Source organism: Elephantulus edwardii, unplaced genomic scaffold, assembly GCF_000299155.1.
Source record: "Elephantulus edwardii isolate Elephantulus edwardi_28Jun2011 unplaced genomic scaffold, EleEdw1.0 scaffold00165, whole genome shotgun sequence".
Taxonomy (NCBI): Eukaryota; Metazoa; Chordata; class Mammalia; order Macroscelidea; family Macroscelididae; genus Elephantulus; species Elephantulus edwardii.
This window is the reverse complement of record NW_006399915.1, coordinates 5,308,786-5,321,578: the sequence shown is the minus strand read 5'-3', so window position 1 is coordinate 5,321,578 and position 12,793 is coordinate 5,308,786. Positions and strand designations below refer to the sequence as shown.

The 12,793-nt window shown below is 41.1% G+C and overlaps 2 protein-coding genes across 2 annotated transcripts in view; one reads left to right on the top strand and one right to left on the bottom strand.

Moving 5' to 3' along the window:
* Nucleotides 1-12,793, bottom strand: part of CD96 (CD96 molecule) — a 182,276-nt gene that overhangs the window by 121,112 nt on the left and 48,371 nt on the right. The gene's annotated exons all lie outside the window — the stretch shown is intronic.
* On the top strand, nucleotides 3,164-3,817 carry ZBED2 (zinc finger, BED-type containing 2). The gene has a single exon (XM_006895338.1). The coding sequence runs from the start codon at nucleotides 3,164-3,166 to the stop codon at nucleotides 3,815-3,817; it is 654 nt and encodes a 217-aa protein (XP_006895400.1).

The window sequence follows — 12,793 nt, the reverse complement described above, 5'->3', positions numbered from 1 at the left end:
TTTTTAAAAATTATTATTAATTTTAATGAAAGTTTACAGAGACTTTGGATTTCCATTCATTCATTGTTGCACTTTCTCCCTGTCCACCCTTCCCCTAGTTCACTCTTTTCTCTGAAAAATAAAAGGAAAATTCTTTCATTGTTTTACAATCCTTTCCCCCAAGTTCATTCCATTATGTAGCCTTTGTTCTGGACTCCTGTCATGACAATAATACCTAATAATATATCCCTTTTAAACAGTTCCCTCCCTTATCTGTTTCAAGGTTTGGATCTCTTGTTCATAGAGTTGCTATCAATCATACTCAAGGCTCCTAACAATATAATAGCAAGAGCAAGAACAACTCATATAATTTCTCTATGATTTTCTTAATATTATGAGTTCTATAATAAACCAGAAAGTGTTTCTGTAAGAATTGTTTACTTCAGACCTTGGCCTCTCTTTAAGAATTATTTATGTGAGATTTTAAGAGATAAGAACTTCAAGGTCAGACTAGAGGCTAGGCTGTGTTTTTGGGTAAATTGTTATTATGTAAACACTATTCTAGGCCCATTTCCATAGCAATGTCTTATAAGATAACAGGTAAGAATTATTCTTTATCTTGGTAGCATTTTTTACCTCCTAGCAAAAAGGTACCCTGATTTGCAATTGTATATTAATAAATTTCTCAATAACTTTTTGTTATTGTTTTAGTATGATTTTTGCTTTACCAGGAGTTTTCATTTATTTAATTTCCTCTTTTCTGTAAATTCCTTTGGCCTTTCTATTGACTGTAACGATGTTGTTGTTATTGTTGATTACCCACTGGCACACTCACAGTGACTGTATGGACAAAAAGCCTGAGGCCTCTTTATAACTATGGGTATTTATCAAAGTTCATAGTTTATGGAGGCATGTTGTTTAGGAAGTGGATGCCACTCCTGCTTCCAAACCTGTCATAGTATGTAATTGTTATTGAGTCACCTAGTTTCAAAAATCCAAATTAAGACACATAGCCCAATACGGTGACAAAATATTTAAAACAACAGGTGTCCCTGAGACATGTGTTGCTACAGTCCATATTTCACCCTGTCTCTCAATCCCTGAAATCTCCTCCTATGCTTGAGAGACAAGATAAGTTACTTATAAAGTATTTGTCCTTTTGTGACTGAGATATTTCACTCAGCATCATGTCCTCGAGGGTCACCGATGTTGTGTAATATTTTATGAGGTCCTTGTTTTCCAGCGCTGTGTACCATTGTGTGAATATACCACAGTTTTTCTACTCATTCAATTTTTGATGGACACTTGGGTTGCTTCCATGTCTTTGCTACTGTGAACAATGCAGCAATAAACATGGGTGTGTTTCTATCTGTTTGGGTGGTAACTCTGGTTTCTTTAGAGTATATTCCTAGTAGTGGAAGTGCTGGGTGAAATAGTATTTCTATTTCCAACTTTTTGAGAAAGTTGCTTACTTTTTTCCATAGTGGTTGCATCATTTTACCCTTCCATCATCAGCGAATAAGGATTTCAATCTCCTGAATATCACCATTGTTATAGAACAGGGCTGACATGGGGGCTTGGGGGAAAACTAAGTAAAGTGGAGATAAATAACAAATACTGTACTGTAACTGATAAAGGAAAAAACTGCCTAAAAGGAATATATGATTAGGCATCACACATACGACAACAGCCCAGAATAAGAGGTACACTGCAAAGAGGACTGGGGTGAGGGGTGAGGGAGGAAGATAATTGTGCAACAGTGAACGAATATAAAAAAAAAAAATGAACTGAGAGAGAGGGAAGAGAGAGAAGAGGTAAAATGTGCAACAATGAATGAATGAAAATCTAATGTCTGACCCTAGTCACAGGGAAGGAGAACTGAGACTTGTAGGTGCCTGCCAGAAATTTTTTTTTCCAGTGGGGGTGGGGTGGGTGGAGAAAAGGTTTGCATTTGGGTGTAAGTGTTACAGAAAAACCTGACAGGCAAGGACACACCCTTTTGGAAACAAGACTCTGGCTGAAGTGGGAGGAAACAGGAACTAAAAAGTACCTTCCCGCTGGGGGTAGGAGCCAGCTAATTAATAGTGATCCAGAAGGTGAGGGAACACTCACCTCGCATTCACCTCGCTCTGCGCCACCGGACAAGACCCTTGTACAGAGCCAGCCTTCCCGTGTGAGTACCCATTGTGGCAAGGAGGGGATTTCTTAACTGTGTTCCACAACCTGATGAGTAAATATGTCACTCAAAAAGTGACCTCCCAAAACAGAAAGAAAGTTTATCCCTAAAATGGAGTAAGTGAGTCAAACAACAGGATGAACTTAAGTGCTTGTTCCGAAGGACTTACTGGCTGTTGGTTTTGCAGGTACTGGTGCTGCAGAAAGCTGTGTTCCCAGCTGCTCACCCAGACCACGGGGCACCTGGGCCACGGAGGTGGGCTCTTATCTCCACACATGCCAGCTTCTCATGCTGAAGACAGCTTGCCTTTCTTAGCCTTACCCAAATCTGTCTGTGTGTAAACTGACCTCATTGAAGGAACTTTTTGCAGAGACTCTGGCGACTCAGAGGTCTTTGAACCGCTTGTGGGAACAGTGTGAGGAGGTGAGAGTCTCTCAGATGTTACAGGCTGCCCCTGCCTCTTTTTCCCACTCTGAGGAAGACGCGGCAAGGATCAGCTCTGACCTTGATCTTCCTGCCTTCACAGGTGAAAACATACTTCAGAGGTTTTTCAAAGAGCAGAGGAACTGTGGGAAGAACCCAGAGAAGAGTCAAGAGAAAACCTACAGTTTCGCCATTGACACGCCCTCACGATGTTGGTTGTTGTGGAGAGCACTGATTTCTCTGAACAGCCTTGTAATTGTTGAACAGGGAAAGCCTTCACTCCAGGAACTCATTTGTTTTGTCTCTGGCCTGGCCAAAGAGGGATCACCAAGTATCTGTGGCATGCAGGCAAGGTAGGTGAAAACTTCACAATCCATTGTTCTTGGATCTGTGGTTTGACTCCTCAGAGAAGCAGAAAGAGGAAACACCACATCATCCAACTGGAGCCAGACTTTGACGATCACTGTGAATCTCCAGGGGTTACCATAGCACCTCCCAAGTGCACGTTTAGTCTTGTGAGTCAGCTTTGACATTTGGTTCAATCACAGGTACAATCACAAGGGAAGTTGTAGAGGAGGAGGTAAGATGAGTCGAGAAAAGGAGGAGGAGGAGGGAATGAGAACGAATCCAAAAGGGTATTTGGAGATGAAGGAAGAAGATGAGATCAGTGAGCCTGGGGAGCTGCCTGTCCCTCTGGCAACCGCTATGCCCCCACCAGTGCCCCACAATAGGGGCACCCGGTTTTCTGAGGCGTGGGAATATTTCCACTTGGCTCCACCACGAGCTGGGCACCACCCCAACCAATATGCTACCTGTCGCTTGTGTGGTAGACAGGTGAGCCGTGGCCCTGGGGTTAATGTGGGCACCACGGCCCTGTGGAAGCATCTGAAGAGCATGCACAAAGAGGAGCTGGAGAAGAGTGGGCATGGTCAGGCAGGGCAGCGCCAGGACCCAAGGCCTCAAGGCTCACAGCTCCCCATGGGCATTGATGGAGACTGGGCCAGGCTCCTGGAGCAGGTAGGAGGGCTGGCTTTATGGGCCAGCCAAAGGGAAAAGGAGATACTTAGGAGGGAGAAGGCAGTGGAATGGCGGGAGAAAGCAGTAGAAAGGCGGGAACGAGCTGTGGAGGAAGTGGAAAGGGCCATCATGGAGATGAAGTGGAAGGTGAGGGCTGAGAAGGAGGCATGGCAGAGGGAGAAAGACCTGCCTGTGGCATCTCACCCTTTTCATTTTGTTTAACTTGGGCTAGAGGGAATGGACTCGGGAAACATGGATTCTGAACTCACCACAAAAACCAAGGAAGTTCCAGCTCAAATAGAAAGCAGTTTCGTGGGATTCTAAGACAAAGCTTAGAGTGTATGGATTAACCTAATTATGAACTGACTCCATTCTTATCTTGAGGATTCCCTGGAACTATCCTGACTGTATTGACCCCAGAACAAAACTTTAAAATGTGCTAACCAATGATAAATCTTGTTTTGCCATTAATGAGTGTTTGAGGGGTGTTTTTAGGGGGAAGAATATTTCAGCCTGCCAGCATTGTTTAAACAAGGACAATTGGAATTATGCCTTACTCTTGGTTTTGGTGGAGTTAAAGATTTTAATGCTTGAGACCTGTAAAGTACCAGGAATGTTCCTGAAATCAGCTGTGAAAGTCCTTGCTGTGAGCTAGGCTTCCTGGGACCAACATGTCTGTATAGGCACTTGTGGTGGTTTGAGACCTGGTGGCAGAGCATCTTCTGAAAGACCCAGCTAAGGAAGACAAAGTTAAAACTGTACCAGAGAATTTTGGATCGCTCCAAGGCGTACCTTTCTTCTGTGACGACAGCGTTTTATCCTCAATTTACATTAAAACTCTTTTATCAGTATAATCTGAGTCATGTGAACTTTTTAACAATCTAACAATTAAGGTGTCATTAATTATAGAGCTAAAAGGTTAATTCAATTAAGGAAGCATCTGGGGGTGGCACAGTCCTTAGGAAGTTGTACCGTTAACTCAAAAGAGGTGCCTATCTGGTGGTTTGAATCCATCAGTGGCTTTGCATGAGGCAGTGAGCAGTCTTTCCCCCTTATGAGAGTAAGCTATGAGTTGATTCTGACTCAACAGCAATGAGAGTGAGAGTAAATTTTAGCCGGTGGCTTAGTGGTAAGCAGTCACGCTGCCAGTGCAAAGGTACGTGGTTTGAATCCACCAGCTGCCCCATGGGAGAAAGTTGTGCAATCTCCTCCCATGCAGTTTATTGCCTCTGAAAACCTTCAGGTAGCTGACCAGCTACGGGTCTGTTCCCACTACGTTATGCAGCAACAAGAACAGAGAATATAACATTCTGTTCACACATATTTAAAAACAGACTCTGGTTTTATTTTAGGGAGCTCATTTTCATCTGGTATTGTTATGTACTATCAAATCAGAAACAACTCATAGCTGACTCTCTGCTGGCTTTTTAGAGGTAATAAACCACATGGGAAGAGATTGCCCATCTTTTTCCCCATACAGCAGCTGGTAGATTTGAACCATGTGCCTTTGGGTTGGCAGCACAACACAACTCCAGAGCTCCCTATTTTTAACTAGTAACTAGCTACTTTGTAGTCAAAACCTTCTCACACCAGCCTTGTGTGTGTCAGGGTAGAATTGTGCCATCTCAGTTTATCATAGCTGTGGCCTTCCAGAAGCAGATTGCCAGGGCTTTCTTAATAGGTCCTTGTGAGAAGGTTAGAATTGCCAGCCCTTTGGCTAGTTACCAAGTACTTAAGTCTTAAAGTAGAATTAATGAGTATGTGGAGACTAAAACTTAGAAGGGAAAAGTGAAAGGTGGATAAATGTGAGTAAATAACGAGAAAGAATAGAGCAGAAAAAGTAGAAAAGAAAGTAAAAGGATAAAGAAGAAATGTCAAGGAGGAAAGAAACAGTGCTCTAGGGAGAACTTTACCAAGGAAACAAACAACAAGAGACCATGAGTGTTTTTGTATAGTGAAGGACAGAGTATTTTCTTAGATTCTGAAGTTAATTTTAATTGAGGGAAGCCGACTATCAAATTTAATAATAGTAGACCAAATGCTGTATGGGAAATGAGGGAAGCTTAATACAAGCTGAAGGTCACCTTGTGGTACTGGGGCATTCCCTAGGAGTCAACATTGTTCTTAGTTTGTGTCAAAAGAATCCCTCCCTCTTGAGATTAGCATAAAGAGAAACTTGGCCTTATCTGTAAAAGACTTCACCATTATCCTTTGTTTTTGTTTTGTACTTCCTTGTGATTTTACTTTGTTCACCTTCCTTATGGTTCTAAATAAATACTCAGAGAAGCATGGCTTGGGGCCTTCAGTCATGGGAACTGTTGGCCCCCTGTTTTTCACACTCTCTGTTCTATACCGTTCCTAGTAGTATGTCTCATTATTAATAATTATAAAATTATTTCATTCTTTGGGACCCTCGGTCTGCAACATTTAATGAGTAAAATTTGCTTTTGTTTTGTGGCTGCAGACCAGCCATTCATCTGAGCAGTAGACTTTAGATTTTGCTACCTCTGAATGCTGACTGTATAGCAGTCTATTATTCTATGCTTTCTTTTTTAAAAAAACTGTGCATCTTTAAATACCCAGCAGTGCTTTGAAAAACTGGATTCTAACAACCCATAGGGACAGAAACAATTTCCTGGGCTGCCGAAGCTATGCTTAAAATGTTAACTCAGGAATAGAATAAGATCAAACTTGAAACCACTCTGTCCTTTGGGCTAGAACTGACTTGCTTCAGATGTCTCCTCCAGAAGTGATTTTTTTTTTTTTAAAAAAAGAAAGGTTTGGAATGAGGATGAGAGAGGGGAGCAGAAAGTAATGGGGAAGGCTAGAGGAAATATTATCTCACTATCTCTGGTAGTTTATGGGGTACTAACTGTAGTCTGCAGGGAACAGTGCTACTAATCCAAAGGTCTTCCCTTGCTGGTGGCTTGGATCCACCAGTGGCTCCTTGGGAGAAAGATGACTATCTCCCATTCCATTTACAGCCTTAGGAATCCAATGGATTTGCTATCAGTAGGTTCTGACTTGTTAATGACAGTGAGAGTGACAGAAAGAACTATCCTAGGAAGCAGTCTTACTGGTGGAATGCATTTTATATTGTACTGCTAACCAGAGACTGGAGGTTTAAATCCCTCAGCAGCTTCTTAGATTCCTACTGTAAAAATTTACAAACCTGGAAATCCAGTGGAGGGTCAATAAGTCAATCAACTCTATGGAAATTGCATTTTTGTTTGTCTATTTGTTTTTAACTTCCCCAGGAGGGCAGTGGTGGTTTAATGATATGCCCTGAGTTCTATTCCCAAACAAGGTACACTCCTCTGCCAAGACTTGTATGTTTCTGGGGCACAGAGTACAGTTCAGCAGAACATCCAGATTAAGGGCATGGGAGAAAGACTTGGAAATCTCCGAGAAATAAGCCACTGAAAACCCTATACAACTCAATGGGGTTTGTGAGACTGCCGTAAGCTGGGCCTGATTTAATGATACAGAACAGAAACAATAATCTTCCCAAAAGTAAATAAGACTATGGAGCATTAAGTCCAACTTGCCCCTTTCAATCCTTTCCATAGAGATCACTGTCATCCCTTTTTCTTTTAAATTTTATTTTATGTTGGTTTCCATACAAAATAAAAACCAATACAAAATAAAATTTAAAAGAAAACGGGATGACAATGACCTATGCACATCCAAAAACTTCTCCAACATGGTAAAAAGGGAAGCCACAGATTGGGACAAATATTTGGTTATGACATGTCAGATAAGGGTCTTATATCTAGAATTTATAAAATACTCGAGCACCACAAAAAGATAAAAGTAAACAACCCGCTTGAAAAATGGGCAGGATATGAACAGACACTTCACCAAAGTAGACATTCAGATGGCAAATGACATGAAGTAATGTTCAAAACCCTTAGCTCCAAGAGAGATGCAAATCAAAACAACTATGAGATATCATCTCACCGCAGTCAGAATAGCAAAATTTAACAGAACAGCAAACAACAAATGCTGGTGAGGTTGTGGAGAAACTGGAACCCGTATTCACGGTTGGTGGAAGTGTAAAATGGTGCAACCACTATGAAAGGCTGTATGGCACTTTCTCAAAAAGTTGTAAATGGAAATACCATTTGACCCAGCAATTCCACTACTGGGAATATACCCTAAAGAAACCATAACTGCCACCCAAACAGATACATACACACCTATGTTTATTCAGCTTTGTTCTCAATAGCAAAGTGTTGGAAACAACCCAACTGCCCACCAACAAACAAATGGAGAGAGAAGCTGTGGTATATTCACACAATGGAATATTATGCTGCAGTGTAAAACAAGGAACTCATTAAATATTACACAAAATGGGTGACCCTGGAGGGCATTATGCTGAGTAACAGATCTCAGTAACAAAAAGACAAATACGGCAAAATACCACTGTTATAAAAAGAGGACTGACATAGGGGTTAAGGGGAGACTGAGAAAGATGGGAAATATACTCCACTGAAACAGATGAGGGAGAGAACTATTTAAAAGGGATATATGATTAGATATTATTGTTATGACAGGAGTCCAGAACGAAGGTTGCATAGTGGAGTGGACTTGCGGGGAGAGAATTGAATAACAATGAAAGATTTTGTTCTTTTACTTTTCAAAAAGAAAAGTGAATTGGGGGGAGGGGTGGGCAGAGGAAAAAGTGCAACAATGAATGAATGGAAATCCAAAGTTTCTGTAAACTTGCATTAATATCAATTTAAAATTAAAAAATATAGATGTTTGTCTATACATTGTGTTTCACATATTCCTTCATTTACAATGTGCTTTATATGATCATTCTCCTACACAACAAATCACCGTTGATCTATGCTCACCATTAGTCTGTCTTTTCCGTTCTCCACTCGATCCTTCCTAATTCCTTCAGCTCCTCCTTGTGCCCAACAAACTCTGTGACCTCGTGATTTCCTCCCTGACCACCTTCAGCTCTCCAGGTCCCTCCCTGTCCCCCCTGGAGAGGAAAAAACCAACAAACTTATATTTGGGGATCCAGCTCTATTTGTGGACCCATCCTATGGATTAGAGAGGACAAAAGAAATTTAAGAAAGAGGCTGCAATCAGGTGAAAGACCCACTTCCACAGCTGACAGATTGAAGTGCCTACAATCCAGCCTCCCTGGACAGAAACTGCTTAAGCTGGGGAACCTGGTTGTGCCACTCCACAGACAACAGAGAACAAAAGACCTGAGGAGAGGGGGCTACAGTACGGGAAGATTCCTGCAGGGCTACACTCCAGAACAGAGAGGACCTGAAGGATTTTAGAAAAGGCAAATGTTCTCACTCCATAGGGTGCAGAAAGGACTTTTAGTAGAGCTAGTTACCCACCCCCATAGACTGAACACTTTAAGCCTGCAGCTAATCAATAGCATCATAAAGATAAAGAACTATCAACAACCTACACAGATACAATAGAAATGACCTAACATACCAAGAAAAACTTCACAAAATGTCATAAAAGAAGCAGGCAGGCCATTTCAAATATTGTAAATAAACAAATTAAGCCTTCTAAAAAAACAAACCATATTGCAGATTCAATGAGTATTTCAGAGTCAGAAAGACAGAAGAAATATATTGATGTGGAGTCATACCAACAGCTACTGAAGAAAGTACAAGTCATAGGAGAAGGAGTGAAAGATAGTTATAAAGTTAGTACCTGTGAGAAAGGGAACCAGAAGAAATATATTAATGGATAGTTATACGAATAACTACGGAAGAAGTTGCAAATATGGAAGAAAGAATGGAAGTCATAAATACAACTAATTCATCTTTGTTGTTAGGTGCAGTCAAGTACGACTCACAGCAACTTGATGAACAACAGATATAGACCCTGTCCTATCCTGTGTCATCCTGACACTTCCTGACACATTAGAGCCCATTGCAACACTGTGTCAATCCATCTGGTTGAGAGTCTTCCTCTCCTTTGCCGACAGTCTGCCCTTCCCAGCATTACATCCCTCTCCAAGAAATAGACTTTCCTACCAATATGCCCAAAGTATGTGAGGCAAAGCCTCATCATCATTGCCTCCAAAAAGCACTCTGACTGCACCCTCTACAAGACATATTTGTTTGTTCTTTTGGCCGCCCATAAGATGTCCAGTGCTCTTCTCCAACATCACAGCTCAAAGGCATTAATTCTTCCCTCCCTATTCATTGTGCAGCTCTCACATACAGAGCAATTGGAAAAACCATAGTCTATATCAGATGCACCTTAGTCCTCAAACTGACATCATTACTCTTCAATAATTTAGAGAGATAGTGCAACATATCTCTTGATTTCCCGACTGCTGGTACCAAGCATAATTATGGATCAAAAGAAGATGAAGTGGTTGACAGTTTCAATCTCTTCTCCATCCACCATGATGTTGCCATCAGTCCCGTAATAAGAATTTCTGTTTTCAAAAGCAGGTTGCAATTACAGTGCTTCAGTCTGTGGGAGTACTGACATTATCATGCTGATAGAAAAGCTGTGTTTATCATTTTTGGTTTTGCCTTTGTAGGTGAAGCACCACTGATTAACATGCACAATTATGAAAAAAAAAATCTATTGTCATTGAGATACAATTCATAGTTATTTAAAATAATTCACACTACTTTTAAAACTCATCCAAAAGTTCTCATCTGATTGCCATTTTTTTTTTAATAAGCAAGAGTACAAAATTTAGACTTTTGAAAAATTCAGGACCTAGTGGAGGTTCTCTGTGGCCCAGAATCTACTATGTGGTAATGGATAAATGGCAGTCTTTTAAAACTCTTTTATTTCCTCATTGACAGGAGTCTGATGTGCTTTTTAGAGTCTCTTCAGTGAAAGCTTGTAAGTCAGTGAAGGGGTTGTCAGGGACACTAGACTGGATGCTGGGGCCCAGATGGAGCCTTATGTTGCTGCAAGAGACTCTGGGGATGGGGGAATACCTGCAACATTAAAAAGAATTTTTAAAAAATAGATTAAAAATATGTATATTTTAGAACGAGGATGAAGAAGATCAGTTAGATATTCCAGAAGGGTTTCAGGCATGGCAAAACCCTAAAAAAGCACAGCAATTCAAATGCTGCAAAAGTAATTACTGGAGCAATTCTCCTACTTTCTGATACCGACCAAAGCATGACTTTCAAACACTAACGTTTGATGAAATACTTGATCCTCATTTTGAGTCTCTCCTCTTCAGAAGTCTTAACCTGAACATCTTTTCTCTCCTGTTTTCTATTAGCTAGTTTTCTTTACATTTTTCCCCCTACATTTTTTTCCCCAAGCATTAAAAAAGGAGATGACAAGGAAATATCTGGTTAAAGGATAGAACACGGGCATAAAAAAGAGCCATGTGCCTGTGGAGTGACTGAGTGAGTTCTTCCTTTTTTTATCCTCAAACTCTAGCTCTTCACACATTTTAATACTTTGTCTTCTTGAGCTGACCTTTGAAATCTCTGTTCATGTCCTTTACTTCGGCATCTATTGTTTCTGTTTTTATGCTCCTTGAAATCTCTGGCATGACTATACCTAGGAAACAAGATTGACAGACTGATTTTGGGTCTTTTCTATTTTCTAGAAAAACTGAGTAGTTAGTAACTGATTTTGTAACTTTAGAAAGAATGGAAGGCAGTTTACTACTCCCCAAATTCCAAGTCTCTCTGATGCTGAGTCTAGTGAATATGTAACATAGTATAAAGGAAGCACTGAAAATTGTTGTTGTTGTTGTGTACTGTAGATCCTCCAGCAGGTTTTCAGAGGCCATTAATCAGAAGGGAGGAGATTGCCTATCCACCCACGGAGCAGCTGGTGGCCTCAAACCATGTGCCTTTGGGATTGCAGTGCAGCTTCTTTCCAGTAAGCCACTGTAGTCATCAAATAAACTACAACTCTTAAAGATCCTATGAATAATAGATGGGTACCTTGCCTTATCTTGCATCATGGTCACAACCTCTACCATAGTCAAAATCATTGTTGCAGTCACTGGGTTAGTGTATTTCATTAAGGGTAATCCTCTTTTACTGACCCTCCACTTTTCTCATCATGAAGTCTTTTCCTAAGGATTGGCCTCTCTTGATAACATGCCCCCAAAGTAAATTAGAAGAAATTTCATCATTCTTGTTTCTACGGAGCACTCTGATTGCACAGATCTGTTCATTCTTTTGGTAGTCCATGAGATATTCCATACTGTACACCATTACACTGAAGATAAATATGTTGAACTCATTAAATAAAATGAAGGAAATGGAGGAAGGAAAATATCATTTTCAGATGATTACAATGTGTCAGGTAGTAGGCATTTAACATAGGAACTCTTATTTGACCTGTAGATCACTTTTGTAAGATTAGAACTATTTCCTCTTTTTTTGCTGAAGAGGAAGCTAAGGTCCAGGGAGGCTACAGGCAAGAGCTAATAAATAATGGAGAATTAAAAACCAGAGCCATCAGATTCCATAATCCCCCAGTATTCCACATTATCTCCTAGAATGAACAACACAGTAGTCTTATGAATGTGCATGTGGTGAGGGGAATAGAAGCCAGATAGAATGAATGAGTGGGAAAAAAAAACAAAACAAACGTGCTAGAGAGAAACATTCCTGAGACATTAACTATAAGTCATATACTCCACTACTGGATATGACCCTAATGTTGTTGTTGTTGTTAAGTGCCGTCGAGTCGCAGGTGACCCATAGCGACCCTATGAAGGAGAGCCCTCGACACTTGGGTGACTTTCATCCTCTTTCCACGTTCATAGGGTTTCCGGAGACAATCTATTATGGAAGGGGATGCCACTCCTCCTTCCACACTTGTTTTAATCGGGGAGCTCCACCCCACTCTCTGTCCGCATTGCGTTGTTGTCGTTGTTGTTATGTGCCCTCGAGTGGCTTGCGACTCATAGCGAGCCTATGTACAACAGCCCTAAACTCCGCTCTGTCCTGTGCCAATTGCACTGTCTCTGACACACCCATCCCAATTATCACAGTCACTGAATCAATCCACCTCATAGAGGGCCTTCCTCTCCTGTGCTGTTGCTGTCCCTCCATCCTCCCAAGCATGATGTCCCTCTCCAAGGACCAGTCTCTCCTCACTACATGTCCAAAGTAAGTTAGACAGAGCCTCAGAATCCTTGCCTCCAAGGAGCCACCCGGTTTAACCCTTTCCGGGACAAACCTGTTTGTTTTCCTAGCAGTCCAT